General features: G+C 32.9%; 2 protein-coding genes and 1 pseudogene across 2 annotated transcripts; 1 reads left to right on the forward strand and 2 right to left on the reverse strand.

Moving 5' to 3' along the window:
- Nucleotides 1–300: 300 nt before the first annotated feature.
- LOC134264907 (cysteine-rich PDZ-binding protein-like) lies at nucleotides 301–1,864 on the reverse strand (the record flags this gene model as incomplete). Its single annotated transcript, XM_062747160.1, has 5 exons — nucleotides 1,847–1,864; nucleotides 1,536–1,590; nucleotides 809–863; nucleotides 585–664; nucleotides 301–368 (listed from the first exon to the last, which is right to left on the reverse strand). Coding segments are annotated over exons 1-5 (276 nt in total), but the record flags the coding sequence as incomplete, so codon positions are not given.
- A 751-nt stretch (nucleotides 1,865–2,615) lies between these two features.
- On the forward strand, nucleotides 2,616–11,797 carry LOC134264905 (uncharacterized; annotated as a pseudogene).
- Nucleotides 11,798–12,171: 374 nt separating this feature from the next.
- On the reverse strand, nucleotides 12,172–18,092 carry LOC134264906 (uncharacterized). Its single transcript, XM_062747159.1, has 7 exons — nucleotides 17,892–18,092; nucleotides 17,400–17,588; nucleotides 16,643–16,723; nucleotides 14,766–15,065; nucleotides 14,605–14,679; nucleotides 14,315–14,337; nucleotides 12,172–14,151 (listed from the first exon to the last, which is right to left on the reverse strand). The coding sequence occupies exons 1-7, from the start codon at nucleotides 17,935–17,937 to the stop codon at nucleotides 13,963–13,965; spliced, it is 903 nt and encodes a 300-aa protein (XP_062603143.1). The 5' UTR covers nucleotides 17,938–18,092; the 3' UTR covers nucleotides 12,172–13,962.
- Nucleotides 18,093–19,463: the final 1,371 nt, after the last annotated feature.

The raw sequence follows: 19,463 nt of genomic DNA on the forward strand, positions 1-19,463 counted from the left end.
GCTTTTTACGGAGTTAAATCGTTTAAATTTAAAAAAAAAATACTTATGGATTAAGTATGGTACTCATGATCACAGCCAAGCCAAATATGCCATTTTTCTTTTATGATTGATATACATCGGGATCGTTTTACTCGTCATTTTGACGCTTCATTTTTGACGTTAAATTTGACGTCGCGTCAAACGTTCAATTGAAATTGCAAGAGTTATCTCCCCCAGTGTGTTGTACGTCTTTAAGTAATTGCTGCTAACATAATTTTAAAATGTGTTTGTTTTAATTGGCATCATCAAATTGGGTTATACGATTCTTATCACTTTTAAAGGAGAAAAACAAAAAAAATTTAATATCATACCTTTCTTGTAAGCACATCCTGCAAAACAAATTAACAGACATTGACCAACTTTTTCATTTGTAAAACAGATAATAATTTATACTGTATATTTACACTAAGGTTAAAAGTTATTTCTCTGGATCCATAACAAGAACACATGTTGATCAAAAATGAAAGCTAACTTTGGGTAATATTAATTGCATATTCAAATAAGGGTTCAAGACAATTTCCACACCGAAGTGACAGGACACTTGCCTTGACAGTAATGTGAACCGGCTTGATGGACAGAGGACTTACAGATCCTGCATTTGGCAAATGTCTGGTATGGAGAAAACCTGGTAAACAATAAATATTTACATATATTATATTAATTATTATATAAGCTTAAATGTTGAAAATATATAGTCAGAATAAATTCATATCTATTATCAAATACTGACAGTTTTTGTTCTACTTTGGGAATCTGTGAAGGACTTTACCTGTTTTTCTTTGATGTAAGGGCTTTGTTTTCATTCACCACTCTTCCACCACTTTCTACAGTTAGAGAAATATCAGATAAACATTTACTTTGTACGGGAATGAAATGATCACATGGCTTTCATTACTTTAACTCGTATGAATTTTACATAGCTAAATTTAAAGACAATGTTCCATTAAAAAGTTTTTTTGACCTTTTCCATATCTCGTCCAGTGTTTTCCCTTTATTTCAAAGTAAAGGGTAATTAAGAGATCAATTGTAACTGGCTATGGCATGAGGTTTAGGAACAAAATCTCTGTGGACCTTACAACAAATTTTTATTTCAAAGCGGCATTTTTGTCAATTGAAGCAGTCAATTTGGCCTGTTGTCGTTTCTTAGGGAAAACACTGCTCATCCACATTTTCTGAGTGTAATGGGAAAAAGACTGAGATATGATCTCCCTATAAACATGCATATTTTTCCTCATGCCACGAAAATTTGACCCCTCAAAAATATGTGATTTTACATTACTATAACAAAGTACTACGAATGGACGATAAGCACATGCTGTAAGCTTTAATTCATTATTTTAAGCATGTTTGGCTTTAAACACTTAATAATTTCCTCTAATTATAATAAGTAATGTTTGACTGCTCATTATCATGCACTCCAGAATTTGTTCAATATTTAATAAAATTTTTTATTACAGTAGTTTAAGAAAATTTTGATTGGTCAAAGAGGATATTACCTGTTGTTTTTCTGGCACCTGACTTCCATGGATCAGGGGTGATAACCTTCCCCAGCTTTTTTTACCTGCAACCCCAAAAATAATCATTTGTATATTTATATTATATTATCGTCTCGTATCCTATTTTCGACCGTATTGTATTTTCACCTATTTTTCCCAACTGCTTCCCGTCCAGATACCGCATGGCAGAACATTATTTTCGGTTGCTACACTTGGAAAAATACCTTCGAAGCACAACTGTAGTGAAAATACCCAAAATAATTATTTCAACGGAGTTTCTACGATGGTTTAAGTCCTTTTAGAAATTCTACCCTTTTTACAATGCACATTTTATCTGTTGATTAATAAAGCCTTAATCATTAATTACAAAGATTTTTTGATGACATTTTTCCGAAAAAAAATTAAGATCGCGTCAAAAAACGATGAATATTGAAATGAATGGGTGGATCAAACAAATTTTTTTCTTACTTAAATATGGGGACTTTCTTTAAAATTTTTACTGAAAAATAAGTAATTTCATTGATTTTTTGTGGAAATGCACAGCTACTGACAGATGGCTTTAACCAACGAATAGATGTATTTGCAACCAAAATATGGAACTTGTTCAATGATTTTTTGAAAGACAGACAATCGTATTTTTATTGTTTGGAATATCCAAAGGGAAATTTTTAGCCATTACATTAGGCGTTATACTATATTTAGGTCGAAAACACAAGACGCTAATGATTTTTGTAAGGAAAACTGCACCCTTTCCATATTATGGTATATAAATAAAATAAACACAAAACTGCATTATGGGTTATATCATTTTATTTATAGACACATATGCTTACATTTTTTAAACCCATATTTTCTTAGATTCTATAAAGTTTGCAAAAAATTAATAAATAAAATTAAATAGGTCGAAAATACAATACGCCAGGACACATTTACAATGCAACTGTATACTTAAGCTAATCAGGGTGTTGGTGATGTAAATTAAGACTGTAAATTAAGAAATATAATAAGCCAATCTCATTTATGCTTCAAATTTTTGTGGTATTGTTCCCAATGTAAAACGTAAACAATACTTACATTTTTCACAAACCATTTTCAAAACAACAGGAAATGACACATAGGAAAGTAAAATAGAAAAACGGTGCAGGAAAATTTAGCATATTCCGGGAATGTCTTCAATCATGTCAATGTGTGACCAAAAAGAACGTATTTTGTTGATACAGACAGGAGGTAATTTCACTAAAAGCTATGAAAATTTTTTATGGTGTACCGTGCTGTAATATTTGAATATTTTTTGTATATTTTATGTAGATATTCACACCTCTAACGCTAGTATCAATCAACACAATCATCAGTGGTCAATGCCCCCACTAAACCGCCCCTTTAAAATTTTTGTTTTGCTAGTCAAGAATTTATGTTATGTCGAGGGATTTTCTCTGTCTCTCTTTTGAACAGCCTTGTGAAACCAGTTTATCACAGAGGCGGATTCAGTTTTTATCGGAAAGGGGGGGGGGGCGTGCAAGTTAAGGATTTTCTTTATGACATGAAGTGAAAAAGTAAACACAAAAACGGCTTCAAATATTAGGAAAAAAAACAGGAGTGTGAAAAAATAAGTACAACATATACTTATACATATTAATAATCGAAGAAAATACCAAGTGGAAAACCCATTTCATTATTGGTCAATTTTTATATCATTACAGTTTTCTCTGTAAGCAACATTGTGACATTTTAAGATTTTTTTGAAAATAATTATTAACGTTAAAAAAGCAAAATCAATGAAAAAAAAATTGAATAATATTGAAAAGTTAAGTCATTTTTACTTTAGTTAAGGATTCATCCCAATATCATGTATAGATTATTGAATGATGGTTAATTATTCAGGATAGGTTAATGTTGTTTTTCTGTAATCATATAACAAAATTGGTATCTTATATGATAATCCACATAAACATTCGAACTGACCATAAGTTAATAAGTTACAACCGTCTGGCACATACCTAGAATTTTTTTTCAGGGGGGAGGGGGGGGTCCACCCAAGTCAAAGAACAAATCAAACCCAGAAATATTGACCCCCCCTCCTAAAAAAAACATTAACTCCTTTCCCGTTTGTGTAAACCATGACTTTTCATACCAACTCAACACAAATCCACGTTTTCGAGGAGGATGTCAGCGTTTTCTATATGATATGATATCTTAAGCTGTCAATTATTATTAGGAAAAGAAAATTTCATATTTTAATTTTAAAATTTGATAACTTTTGTTCATCTTTATATGGAACTCTCCTTCTAAACGAGATCAGTATAGCCTGAAACAATGGCCACAACCACCCAGCCCATTTAATAACTCTGCAAATTCAAGGGGAATGGGGATGCTGCAATCCCTGACCCCAACCCCTCAAGATCCGCACATCAACCAAATAAGTCTAAAATATCCATGTTTTTTTTTTACATGACTGGCTTAAAAATCTTGTGTCAAAACATACCCGATTGAAAATTGGATTCATTTTCATTAACAATAATTTATTGTTCTGTATTATACCCAGGTAATATATAGAGAATATTACATACTAAAATCCATATCATATGTCACATCAGCCCGAGTGCCCCATATCAGCCCGAGGGCCGAAGGCCCGAGGGCTGATAGGGGGCCCAAGGGCTGATGTGACATATGATATGGATTTTAGTATGTAGTATTCTATTTATCATATATTTAAAATATTTAATATGCGAATTCACATATTGTCGTTGAAGAATGTTTGTGCTTGTTAGTGACATTTTTCTTTAAAATTTAATAGAGCCAATTTTAGGTAACTGGAAAAAAAAATTAAGACCACAAATGTCCTTAAAGAATTATTTTATATGAATATTTAAATAAAATCAAGTAAATTAACTTTTAAATTTAAATAAAACTTTACTTCCGGTTTGATAAGGATTTTCGGCCCGACGGTCCGATACGTGATATGGCTTTTGGGCCCGGCCCCGTGATATGGGGTATTGTGACGTCCCCCGTATCACCCCGTGCAGAATCGATAATTTACTATAAGTATAGAAAAAAGCAAAATTTTGTAAGTACTTTTTAACTATTTTTACGTTTTTCTTAGACAAATAAATATTAAACTTTACGACTTTCCCCTTCATATACATGTACAACAATTCCTTACACAAAGATTCTCAAAGGTTTAGACTTTAAAATTTCATTGACAGCTGTTTTTTTTTTTCAAAAAAAGGGGGATTATCTTTACTCACCTTGTCATTGCCTTTGGACATTTGCGAAATTATTTTGTTTAAACATTCTCGTTGTACACACAAATATCCTAAGTTTATATAAAAAGATGACTTTCCCCTTCATATACATGTACAACAATTCCTTACCAAAATTCTAAAGGTCTTCAGACTTTAAAATTTCATTGACAGCTGTTTTTTTTTTCAATAAAAGGGGGACTTATCTTTACTCACCTTGTCATTCCCTTTTGGGACTTTTGCAAATTATTTTTTTTAAAACATTTCGTTGTACACACAAATATCCTGAAGTTTATATAAAAAGATGCTGGCGTTTCTGATTGACAATATCTTGTATTTTTGGAGACCAGCCCCTCCAAAAATATTTTGGGAAATTCCCTAGGGGATAATTGTTTTCCATTATTACCAGACCTTTTTGTATTTATAAGTATATGAAGCAGAATTTATTCTTATACATGAGAAGAAAACACTTGCTGTGACATTCAACTAAGCATTTGAGTATCACAGTATTATCAATTAACAATAGCTATATATTTCCATTCATATATCGACACAATATTTCCCAGTGCAGGCCCGTACGAAACATTTTTATTTGCGGGCACGTTCAACTACCAAATACCAAAAAAGTATCAAAAAGTCCCTAAAAAGTCAACAAAGGTTACTGTTGAAGGGACACAGCATATCGTGGGAAAGTTCTTACAGTATTTTTCATTGTAAGTCTTTCCTATCAATAATATGGAACGCCGGGACTGTCTTATATGGGGATTAAATATTATATGCAGTGCTTCCTTTATTATATGGGGATATTTTTATTATATGAATATTTTTTACTTTATATTGTGTACAACCTCCATTATATACAGTACTTCTCTCATTATATGATGTAGGTATGTCATTATATTATGTACATCTATCATTATATGAAGTGCTTTTAACATTATATGCGGTATTTATCATTATATGCGGTAGTTCAAACATTATATGCGGTAGTTCTAACATTATATGGAGAAACAAACAATATATTATGTACTTCTCACATTATATACAGTACATTCATCATTAGTGAGATTTCTGTTATTATGAGAGCGATCTTTAAAAATTTTATGTCCGGTCCAGTTAGCATTTGCGGTAATTTTGCATTTCGTTATGATGTAGACCCAGTATTATATGCGGTGCTTTTTTTTTATGATGATGATTTTTGGGAAGCTACCCTTCGGAAAACCCCTCTGTTATATTTAGAAATTTTTACTTTTTGCGTTCTTAGATATGGACATTCTTCATGGTTTTAGGTTATTTTTTTTTTATTTATTTAGTTTGACAAAAACCACATGTGGCGCAAGTAAACAAAAATAAAAAATAATATAGTCACATGGATTTTCTTAAAATTAAATGCAACACGTATGAAGTTACAAATTTTTTTGAATTTAAATTGCTAATTAAGTTTTGTAAGTTATACATGTATTTTTGAAAAGTGTACAAAATTCACTTTTTAGTTAGGCCCGCCCAGAATTTTTTAAAGGGGGGGGGGGGGGTCCCCCCAGCCCAAAAAAAAAAACCCCCCCCCCCCCCTTAAAAAAAAAACCTACAATCGCCTAAATTTCAAATACCTATTACATGGGGGGGGGGGAGTCAATGACTTCTAGTTTTTCAAACCTCTGACTTTTCATACCAATTTAACACAAATTCGCGGTTACCGGGGGCGGGGGTTGCGATTTCCGAGGGTGGTCCAAGGTTCCCTTTTTTCTTGTTTAGTTTTTCAAAGTCCGGGGGGGGGTGTTTTGACCCCACCCTCTCTAGATCCGTGATGATTAGTTGTTTTAAAGAGGGCACAAACAAATAAAAAATTATGTTCATCTTTAACAACAGTTCATACAATTTTTTTCATCTCTTGGGAAACAAACGCCAAATCTATTTTTTTTTGTGCACATTATTTTCAATCCAGTTAAAAAAGAACAAAGTTTTTTGGAATTGGAAAAAATTAAGTATGGTTGAATTTCAAGCTTGTTAAGATTTGTTACTTATTAACTAGATTTATCCCCTTTAAATTTAAAAGGGAAATTTCGAAGTCATGTCAATACTTCAGTATTTTAATTACAATGAGAGAGAAAATGGCTTATCATTAAATATTTTTCCCCAGAGGCGTAGTCACAAACTTAAAAGGGGGGGCTAACTCCAAAATTTTTAAAAAAAAAAAAACAAAACACACACAAAAACTTAAAAGTGGGGGGGGCCACAACTCCTGAAATTCTTTGACAAGAAAAAAAAAAAAAAAAAAAACTAAAAATCCTATTTCGGGGGGGGGGGGGGGGGGGGGTTAGAGGCCAACTTTTACAAAGGCAATTTATTTCAAAACCCATTCATACAAGGGTCAAAAGGGGGGGGAGGAATTTTTTAATGAATATTTCCTATAGTAAACGTAATTTTGGGGGAAAAATAGCTGTGATTTTGTTCTTTTTTAAAAAAGTGGGGGGCATAAAAAACTTGCCCCCCCAGATCTAAAGGGGGGGGGGCGCCCCCCGCTCCCCCCCCTGTACTACGCCTATGTTACCTTTCCCATTGTATTAATTGTTAAACTATGGCATATAAAAAATGTATGATATTCACTGTCTTTAACTCACTATAAAAAATTATGTATCAGGAAAAGACATGCGTTTTTCAGAGAGACATTATCACGCCGTAGTAACACTCTCCCCCTTTTCCTAAACATAACTTTTACTATTGAAAATTCTCAAGTTTATTGACTTGTCCACTTTCTTCAGGTAACTTGAGTTATTTTTTTTCCCCCCCAACCCCCCGCCCTCCCCCTTCCCCCACTTTCAAAACCAACGTCTACGTCACGTATTGAGTCGTCGTGGATTGTACTTCAAGAATTTACTTTTAAAAAAATGGGTAGAAACCCTTGTGCCTATTAAATTGAGAGATGAAGGGTAATTTTACATTATGAAAAATTAGCAACACCACCCCTAAATACAAGTAAATAAATAATGTAATGTTTTCTAAACGCGCTGTTAAAGACCTGGACGAAGACATCAGTTATTATTTTTTCATTACCCATTTTTAAATTGATTGTCCTACATATGAAATGAAGCTTTTTGAATGCCATATTGTTCACAAGAAAAAAAAAAAATTTCATTTTTTTTTTCCACCCCCCTTTCTCTCTCTCTTTTTTACTTATACCATAAAATAATGGTTTTTATTTTACTCTATTACCCTACTTCTTATTTTTTAAAAACAATTTAATCAGTTCATGTAGCATTCATTATTCACTGCTTTAATCAGAGACATAAAAAATGGCATGTATTTTAATTGTACTGAATTAACAGTTGATAGAAAGAAGAACCTTGAACAGAGAGTTCCGAAGGGTAGCTTCCGAAAGATCATCATCATAAAGAAGAAAGCACCGCATATAATTAGTCAGCCCGCGGGCTACAGTTATGGTACGAAGAACTTCCAATGCGCTTGCGTGACCTGGAATTCGGGGAGTGGTTCTGCAGTAAATCACTCCTGCTAATTTTTTTTCAGTAAAATCAACAAAATTATAAACCAACAAATACCTGTTTAACACCAAAGCAATCTGTAAATTTAACTCAAAAAAATTTCCCGATGCTTATTTTTGTATAGAAAGTTTCAAACATTTGCTGGTTTGCAGAATTTAACTGGTTCGCACCGATCAGTGAACGCAGCAAAGCATACAGTTACTACTCTTGGGTAATTTTTTGTTTGACGCGTCAATTGAAGCTCTTTTATAAAATATATTGAAGGTATTTTACTTATGTATTTAAATATACAGCACAAATATTGGTTTATTACATATTTTTAGCTTTTCAGCTTTACTGCTTTTACTTTGTTTTCACTACAAATATTTCTCCCGATGCTAAATAGCGGACAGACTTGTTAAGTGCAAAAGATATTCGGAAAGTAAACACAACTGGCTAAGCTTGCTCGTTTGTTGCCCCCCGCTGAAATTAGTGAATGTCAATTTCAGTTTGTCCGTCCGTTCATCTATAGTTCTGTCTGTCTGTAACACTTTCACTTTCGTGCAATATTGCGTGAAATCTTTGAGCTTTTGCAGTGAAATTTTACACAACTGTTTAAACCTTATATGGCCTTTAGAAGACCCTCTTGATTTTGAGGTAAAAGATTAAGGTATTAAATTCAGAAATTCTGTCTGTTTAAACACTTGTTTTCGCGCGATATCTCTATAATCCATTGAGCTTTTGCAATGACATTTTATACCCAAACTCCCTATGGCATGATATATATGGCGTAAGGAATACCCCTGTGTATTTTGAGGATCAAACGTCAATGTCATAAATTCATACTTCTGTGTGACTGTGTTTAAAACTTTCATTTCCAGTCAATATCTCAAAAGGATTTGAGTTTTTGAATTAAAGTCATAGACCTTGACTCCCTATGGCCATGCCCTAACCCCCCCCCCCCCCCCGCAACCGTAATTTGGCTTGTTTCTCTAAAAACCAAATTGATGATCTAGGTTGTGGCAATCATATTTATGAATTAATAGGTTTATTATATTAAAAGAGTTCTGATAAATGAATTTAAAGCCAAAAGTGATTCATCCGGGGATGATAAACTCTAACAAGTAGGGTAAAATTGTTTGGGGCCCCCTTTTGTTAAAAATTACATATATAATGTCCATATATCCCCCTCCCATTAAAATCTTAAGATCGAAAAGATTGTAGGTTTATAACCTCTTTGAATTATGTTACGTGAATTGGAACTTCAATGTTTATATATACATACTTTCCGTTCTTTTGATTTTGAGATAAAAAAAATGAAGAATCTGCATGCAAAACGCTTCTGTTCCTATGCAGAAAAAATATTAAAAAGGATGTTTAATTTTAGTGCCCAACTCCTACCAATTAAAAAAAAGATTTGTTTTTAAAAATTTAGAAATTTATTTTGTATATTGTTTAATGGACGTTGAAATTGAATACTGTTCGTTATTTCCATATCCTTTTTGAAGGCATTTTTTTCAGTTTTTATGATTCTTTAAAATATTATCACAAAAAAAAATCCACTGGCTACTCTCAAGCTTTTTTTAAAAAACTAAACTTTATTGTCTCATCACAACGAAATGAAAAACTACTGCACGGAAAGCTAACTGGACCGGACATAATATTTAATGATCTGCATCATCATAATAACAGAAATACTACACATAATGATGAATGTACTGTATATAATGTAGAAGTACATAATATATTGTTGTGTTTACTCCATATAATGTTGGAACTACCGCATATAATGATAGAACTACCGCATATAATGTTAAAAGCACTTCATATAATGATAGATGTACATAATATAATGACATATCTACATCATATAATGAGAGAAGTACTGTATATAATGGAGGTTGTACACAATATAAAGTAAAAACTACTTCATATAATAAAAATAGTAACGCATATAATAAAGGAAGCACTGCATATAATATTTAATCCCCATTAAAAACAGTCCCGGGTTCCAAAATCAAAAACCCCTTTTCTCTTTTGGATTTCCTCTTGTGTCATTGTTATGTATATTGTATTTCATGTATTTGATTATAACCATTACATATATACAATTAACAATGTACTTTCTCTTTACATAATAGAATTGAATTTAAAAAAAAACAAAAAACTATCGACTAAAAATTAAGGGGTTGGGTCCCGGTTCCGAAGGCAATGCCAGTGAGCTTGTGATTAAAAATGTCGAAAATTCTGACATGCTCTATGTATGAATAATTTCTAACACGAGAGAAATTATTGAAACACAATTTAATGAAATAAGAATATAAACAGTCTCGTTTAAAATCATCATTTCTATAGTTCTATGGTCAATATATAATGATCTTCTCGGAAAATACAAATTATCATTTATTATTTAAAGTCAGATGCTTACTAACGTTTTTCATACCTATTGTTAGACTATTGACAGCTGCTTTTTGTAGACGGATTTCCTTGTTATTTCCCGATCATGACAAAGAGCACGCGGCGCGTCTAGTCGGTCGGGAGGGGATGCTTACGTCTCTGTGGCACCTGATCCCACCTCTGATGTTTTAGAGGTCCTTGTTCTCCGTGCTCCAGATTTGTATTATTTGAATGGAATTTTGAGCTTGAATACTGTCTGTTTTTTCTATCTCCATATTTTTCATTTTCAGACAAATAATTATGCTAAAGTGAATTCATTGAGAATATACTCCTTATTGTAATGTACATTTCGAATTTGTGTCTTTTAACACGTAGGTACCATTGATAAAGAGTATCCAAAGACCAATTTGGGATACGCTTTTGAGATAACAGATGCAGCTGTCTGGCGAATCCTACCCAGGGCCCGAGTGGGCGTCGCCTATGATGTCAAAACTATATGTCAGAAGGACAGCCAAGATATCTCGGATGTAGACAGGTATTTGATAAGTCTTCCATTATGATTTATATTCAAACGTTTACCATGCATAATACACTGTGCATTAATTATAAAAAATCATTTTCTTTTTGCAGGGAAAATCTGGCGAAAGCCTGTTTGGAGACTCCTTCAAAGAGAATTCTTGTTACCCATGGTACAGATACCATGATAGAAACAGCAGCGTATCTGTCCAGTCGAGTAGTAGACAAACTCATCGTATTAACAGGAGCATTCTTACCAGAAACATTCGTTAACAGATGCCGAATTCAATGTTGGGTTTGCCATGGGAACACTTCAAGCTTTAACAACACATGGAATTTTTATAGCTATGGATGGACATATAATACTATGGTCAGAATGTACGCGTAACAAGGACACAGGCATGTTTGAAAAAAAGTGACACCTGAAATTTTTACTTTTACATTTTTTGGAAAGAGTGTAGGGATGCAATTCCTACGTGTTCATGCATGCTGGTTATCTTGCATCATCTTCGTTTACATTTTATTGCAATAAATAAGGAACAATAGTTGTACTGCTTAAAGAAGAAACAGATGACATAGCTCACCCTATGTCTTTTCTGGAGTTTATAGAGGAATAACTGTTATCCCCAGTCAAATGAAGTTGAAGGGGATATTAAAGTATGGGTGAGTGTGTGCATAATGGGAGTCCTAATAAAGTGTTTCTTTTAGCAAGGGGATGCTCCACTTTGCAGTAGAGTAGGGTACCATGTGACATGTACTGGTAGCGACAAAAAATAACTATTAACACTTCTTTAATACAAGAAAGTAAGTTACCAAAGAAAGTTGCACAGGTCAGTGTAGTATACAAACATCTATACTGGTACATATCCTCACTTTATCCACTGGGCCAACACACTGTTTAATGCATTAAAATGTGAACACTGTATTGGGTGCATAATACACATGTCAATCCCTAAACTGCATTTTTCACTTATACATATAAATTAAAACGAAGCACATATGTGTATTGGTTCATTATTTTAATATAAATATTTATAATTTTAATACAATATATATCTCGAAAATAAAAATAATTGATGTTAGTGTGATCAATGATACACATCTACACTAGTGAAGCAAATATTGATGAACATTTGTCATGAGAAGAACTGTCCTCAGAATTTCTAGCAATCTTAACCGTATCATACAGGATTTTCTGTACTGCTTTTAAACAATCAAAAGCAACACTTAGACTTATCTAAAAACAAACTCATAAACCACTGAGACAATCTGAACCTTTTTATAATATACACTTACTGTCTCTTTAGACATTGCTTTCACTTCAGTAATATTTACAATATGATTCCACTTTTTACACCCCAAGATACATTGTAAATACAATCAATGAAAATTGCTTATAAGCCTTATTGCTCCTGGCTATAATATTTACAAAGTTGAACAAAGCATTTCCCACAAATAAAGTCAAATTTTTAAACAACAAGAGATAAACGGCGAGTATTTTGAGTATGACTGTAGTCAGAAAAATGGGCACGAGAAGATCAGATCTTTACTTTTCATTGCACTTATTTTACAGGGAAATGTAGTGGACACATCTCTTTTGATCAGAGAAATTTTAAATTGCTATCACAACTGTGTAAACCTGACAGAGTTTTTTTTTCTGGAAGTCAATGTGGGATAAACAGGAAGCACTTAGATAAAATGTGGAGACAAAAAAATATTTAAATTTCAGCAAGACTCTATTGCTGCTAGTTTTCTCTTGTCTAAATAATAAATTTCTAAATTAAAAGGAAAAAAAAAACAATCAATTGCAAAACTTTGCATTGACCTTAACAAAGCTTGGTACTCATGAACAATAATTCCACGCAAGGAAGCACTATATTCTGGGTATATAAAGAAAAACAGAAGTAAAAATGAAATGAAGTATAAATTTTATATAAAGTACCAGTCTTGAAAACTACAACCAAACTATTTAACATAAACATAAAACTCTCAAAATATACAATAACTTTTTTAATTCTACAAAACACTGTAATGGAATTATAAATCATTATGGAAATAGCCTACAAACTTTAGGTTGCATAAAATATCTCCAGTTTCTTTACAGTAAATATACACTTACTGAAACTGTTTATAATAATCACTGGTTATAGAGAATCAATAATGATAATGTATGTATAGCTGCAGAAAGTCGAATATATATATATATAGCTTGTTATGTAAGCCATATCTATGCCCATACAAAACGACATCTTAAATACATGTATATATTTTTATATAAAACATACAAAAAGCATAAACAAAGGAATATATGTGGTCCATCAAAGATCAACAACTAAGTGAATCAATTTTACCTTTACGTCAACAATCACAGATATAGCATATACGAGATCTTAGTTAACAAAAGGTTTAGTCATGTTGTGTACAGCTCAGAAAATATTATTACAGTTGGCAACCAGTACAATGTATTGGCAACTCTGACAAAATCACTTGGATGGATTATGTTAAGTATAGTTTGGACTTGTGTTACCAATTCTACTTTGTCTGTTTGGCTTGCATCATAACTAATATTTACATAAGAGTAAAGAATAAAGAGGTATATGATCCAGCAACAATTACTTGTAAATCTCAAATTCCTATAAACATAGCAAATGCCTTTGAACAATTATTATTATAATAATTTTTTCCCTTCAGTAAGTAGCACAGAGCTCCGTTTCAGCTTTTTCAGCCTTTGATCCTAGGACACCTTTGACTTTCATTGTTCAGAACTGAATGAAATGGCCGTTTCCTCCATCAGTGGGGTTAATGAGCCTCTGCTTTTTTGTCTTTCTTGTGTTTTTTGTGTTCCTCATGATCCCCGTCCTTCTTTTTCTTGAACCGACTGAAGAGTCCCTTTTTCTTCTTCTCGTGGTCTCCTCCATCGTGATCCTCCATCATCATCGCTGGCTCCGACATCGGACGATCCTTCTTAGGGGAACCCTTAGTCCTCTTCTAAAAGTCAAGGATTCATATGTAATATCTTTAAATTCTTCGTTTTTCACATCATATATACATACATGTAATCTTACATATAGTAAAGGGATCCAATTATTTTAGAGTTCCATAATGCAATAGTATTTTGAGCTAATATTACAAATTTTAAATATATACCAACCTTAATGTCATCTGTGAACTGATCTAAAATAGAAAAAAAGACATACAGTCATGTTAATGAAAAGAGTAAAAGAAGAGTTAAAAAAAAAAACAAGTCTCTGATGAGGTTGTAGCTTTACTGGTCTGTACGTATATCAAAAGAAAAGTAGCATTTGGATTCGAAACTTTGCAACAGGCAGCAATAAATAAAATTATGTATCTTTTTAATGTACTCTACATTTGTGCCAAGTTATATTAGTCTTGCAAGGCATCTGAGCTTAATTTTTACATAATGGTCTATCAAAATCTTACCCTCATCTCCATTCATTCCTCTGTGACCCCCGTTGTGTGGGGATGATATAGGTGAAAGATCATGCTCATCTTCACCTAAAAAAAAAAACATCACAAGTATAACAATTTAAAGCTTTTCTTTTGGTACACATTGTTTTTAAAGAATCATTGTCTACACGAACCTGATGAATGGTGACTGCCTCCACTGCTTGTCCGTTGCCGTACTGGAGTTGTGTTTTGTTCAGCTTGGAAGCTGCCTGATCGCTGCACGCTGTCATTCTGCGCACCTGTGGCATGAGGAGGGATGGCTGACCCCCTGTCAGGGGACCAATGTTTACTGGCCATAATCCTGTCCATCTCCTCCTCACGGATTTCCTGAGATTCCCGGTGTGCTGCCATGGGAGACACACTTCGTCCCCTCTCACCTTCTGGACTTGAAGATCTATGTAGGACAGCTGCATGGTGCTCATCAGCAGCTTGTGCTGTGCAGAATAAAGTCAGTAATTAGACTTAATAAATTATGTCTTCTATTGACAAAAACAAAAGATAATAATGAGGAAGCTGAAAATAGTGTGGGTTGTATAATTTAAATTTTTCAACCCATTCTTTCAATTCAAGCATAAACACTAGCATATCAATTAATTTCCACAACAGTTGGTTCAAATTCAAAAGCAGTTTAAGATTAAAGTTTGTAGTTTGGTGATAACAATTAAACACAGTCAGGAATAAAGCCACCATTAAGCTTCATACCAGAGGGGGAACAGCCAAAAAAGCATGGTACCTTACTCAACAGTGCCCTCTTATTTACCTGTCCAAAGCATAAACCAATAGGGCTCTCAACATGCTAATGCAAGCATCAGGAATCATATTTTTTCTATATTTATGAAATTAAGTTTTCTTGCAACCATTCCACAGAAATGTGAAAAATTTAACACTTTAAAATTTCTCAGAACAAGAGAAAACTAGAGTGATGTCAACTAAGGCACTAAAATTTACATTGATTCTGTGGAGAGATTGTTTTTCATAGGGGTGTTTGGTCTGGTGCCCATTTGTTTAAATAGTGAAAACTAACACAAATATTGGGAAAACAGGTGTTGGAGAGTGCATATTGCAATATCAGGTACGAAATTCTACTTCCTTAAGTTCATCACATGTAATCACATATTACTACAGAAAGAATAGAAAGACGTAAATTGAATACTGTATTGCAAGTCCAATTTTCCTATAAGTTGTGTGATTTTCTACGTTAGTTTTACCTACTTTTATGACTGAAGTATTTACTTTTCAGTAAATTTGAAACACTGATCCATAAAGAATTTAAGATTAAAAAAGTAAGATTTGGATAATACATTCTATATGACTCCTACATTTTTATTCTCTCTAATCAAGCTGCAAGAAGAAATATTTCTGAGATGATCATGTTAATGTAATTAATATAAGCTGAAAAACAAAGAAATTCAATTAAGAAAAAATTGTTAGTAGTACATGTAATTTGTTATAAAGCGGCACGCATTCCAAGAATTCCATACCCAAAAATGGGAAGAATGATGAAGAGAAACAACAAAACAAAGAAGTTTCCATAGTGATGAAATCAGGTGATAATCTGGAAAGCTTTCTAAAACCTTAAAACTTGTGTAGCCTATAATAAGAACATATATTTCTTAAAAAGAGAAATTTCCTTAATTATTAACTATTTATTTCTCCATCTTCCAAAAAAAGCAATACCAAACAAAAAGAAAACAACAAAAATTTTATTCTTATTTTATACACATAGTCTATACAGTTATACTGGCCTAATACCCCTTTGACAAATTAAGAAAAAATGAGTGAGTTGAATGACCTCAAGACATTAGAGCTCTATTGTTACTTCACTAAAATACATCTATATTTGTCAATCGCAAAATGACGTTAAAAAATTAGCAATTAATTATTGTACTACAAACTAACAATTGAATATATACTAAAAAATTATAAAGTGCTGGCCACACAAGTTTTATTTAGGAAAATGCAAAATAGTGACGAGAAGCATAAGGCACAAACTCTAACGTGTAAAAATCACCTCCATCGTCAACCGCGCTATCCTCAGGCGGTTGTTCAGAACTATGAAAAAATTCCAGGTCAGCATGGGATGGTGTTTGAACTGAAAGCAACCATATATATTATGGTACCAATGTACAGAACAGATGTGATACTGCTTTATCTTTTGAGTTAGAATATACATATTTATATGAACTATATTGTAAAGAATCTGTGACGTTTGCATAGTTTCCTTCATAAATAATAATTTGGTGCTCAAGTCATAATTCAGACATGCAGAGATTTACAAGACTGAAATATACTTAGTAAAATTATAGAAATAGGCATCATCTAGAAAGACTGCCAAAGGTATATCATTAAAAATGAAAAGGTATGCATAGGATTATGCAGAAATGAACATGGAATAATTTAATGATGACTATTTTAATATGAATATTATTGGAAATATTCAATTCAGTGATATAAACTGTTCATAAAATTTTAGCTATTTAGCATAAAAAGCAGGAAATTATTATTAGATATAATTTAAAGCTTGTTAATTTATATATTGTCTATTATGTCCTACATGGATATATAAGTGGTAAGTTAGTTTGTGAACCACATCATATAACACATCCCTTAGATACACTTTGCGAAAATAAATCTACATCAATTTTTTTGGTATATTTTTTAATACATGCATAATTATATATGCTTTTTTGCACATCTATACAGTCAATAAGATTTTTATATCAGAGAAATAACTATACACTCTATATGCAAATAATGTCAGTGTTTACCTGCGTAATGTTGGATTTTGCTGATCCATTCCTTCATGTCAGATGCAGAAGCTGCCTCCAGTAACGATTCCGCTCCGTCCGCGCTCTTAAGACGGAGGACGTGCTTCTTCTTATGGTAATCGGAGGCTACGTCACAGAACGCATTATGGATGAACACAGGTGGGGCCGCTGGAATCTTCTCCATGGCAGCTGTAATTAAACATCAGAAAATAATCAGAATTAATGTATCAATTTATCTCCGAAATAGCACTTGTATTATGATAACAATTCTGAATGCACTATACTACAGTAATTTCATTAGATGTATTGTTAAAAATGCCAGGTATCCACTTCATAAAGTTAGAAAAAGAATAAGGTAATCCTCAAAAGATCTTAACATACAAACATAGGAATTGAAAGGTATTGTAAATCCCTTTGCTTTGCAATCTGGCTAAAAAAAAATCTTAAACCAATTAAATGCTTACAAATTCTTCCTGAGAAAAACAATCTTACCCTCCTTATCTTTGTAGAAAACTAGGATCTGTCCATATAAAACCATATAATAATTCTTCCAAGATCGTATCGTAGCCCTCTTTCCTCCACTCTGCAATTCCACTTTTCTTTCCACTAATCCTTCAAAATCTGGATCAGGTAAATTATCTGGAAGTCTATACTTGTCCTTAAAACTCCTTGTTCTTCTCCTTAAATTAAAACTAGGAGTTTCTCTTATTCCTCATCCTTTAAATGTTCTGTCTACACGTTTCTGTTTTGGACTAACAGGGGGAGATAACTTCTCCTTTTTATGTAAATCACTAGGGGTAGGGGGTGCCACCTGAATTTCTGGTGGTGGCATTTCTGGTAAATGTGGTGCCTCCTCCTCTGTAGGGGTTACAGTTTCAGTGTCATTGGGTGTAATATTTTCATTTGGATTAACAATGCCTTCTCCTTGTCGGAACTCATAGGCTTTTTGTAACACAGGGGGTGGGAGATGGCCCCCTCCCCTCTCTTTAAAACTGATGGCACGTTTCACTTCGGCTCTGCTGGTTGATCGACCAATCAAATTCTTGACTGTACTGGTGTCTAACCGGTCATCCCTAGAAAGACAAAGTAAATTATCATATCATAAATCCTACATAATATAATACTCTGATAACTGTTTCCTTCAATAATTTGGTTACCATACATCAACAGAAACAATTACTAATCAAAATATGTTTTGGTGCATCAAGAATTCTGTCAAATTTTCTTTAAATCTGTGAGTAAAATGTACAAGATTTTTAAACGAAGCTGAATCTACACATAGCATAATGCTTTCTCTTTCATTAATTACAATAATTATCAACCTTTTCACTTTGAAAGCATTTTTAAGATTTTCTTTAGAATTCCCATGTAAGACTTACACAATTTGAACAAAATTGAATCTTATCTCATCAAGATTCGCTTTCACTTAAGTATTGTTTTTGTTTTAAAAACATGTGACCTCTGACAATTTTTTTTAGAATGATTATTTTTCACAGATATTTTCCTTGAAAGGGGACTAAGCCATTGGTTCAAACAAATCTGAATTCCCTTCACTTAAGGATACTTTGTAGACATTCAGCAGATTATGGAATTAATTAAAATAGATGAAATTTTGAAATTTGTACATAAAACACTTTAGCAAGACATACAGAGAACCAAAATGATTGTTCTCCTATTTTGAATATCCTTTGGCTCAGGTGAGCTAAGCTTATCAGAAAACACCTGATCCATGCTGTAAGAAATCACTCACTTTTTGTCCTCGTCACTCTCCGAGGAGTCCGCATCCTTCTGTCTCCTCAACAGGACCTCACGAGCCTTCCTCTGTTCTTCTTCTCTCTTCCTCTCCTGCAAAAAAATACTTCATTAATAGCTGTTATTTCTTACAAGGGTCATTGGTACTGACACAGAAATTATCAAGCTTTACAAATGATAAACTCTTATTTTCACTTAGAATTTAGAAATGAGAATTTACATTTTGTTTCTGAATATTTTACTAACAACATTTTAAGGAAAAAGACCCAAACCAGGTTTTTGCCTAGTATACCATCAAGAAATCTACTAAGA

The sequence above is a fragment of the Saccostrea cucullata genome, unplaced genomic scaffold (genome assembly GCF_032062105.1).
Source record: "Saccostrea cucullata isolate Sc308-1 unplaced genomic scaffold, CSIRO_AGI_Scuc_v1 ctg10683, whole genome shotgun sequence".
Taxonomy (NCBI): Eukaryota; Metazoa; Mollusca; class Bivalvia; order Ostreida; family Ostreidae; genus Saccostrea; species Saccostrea cuccullata.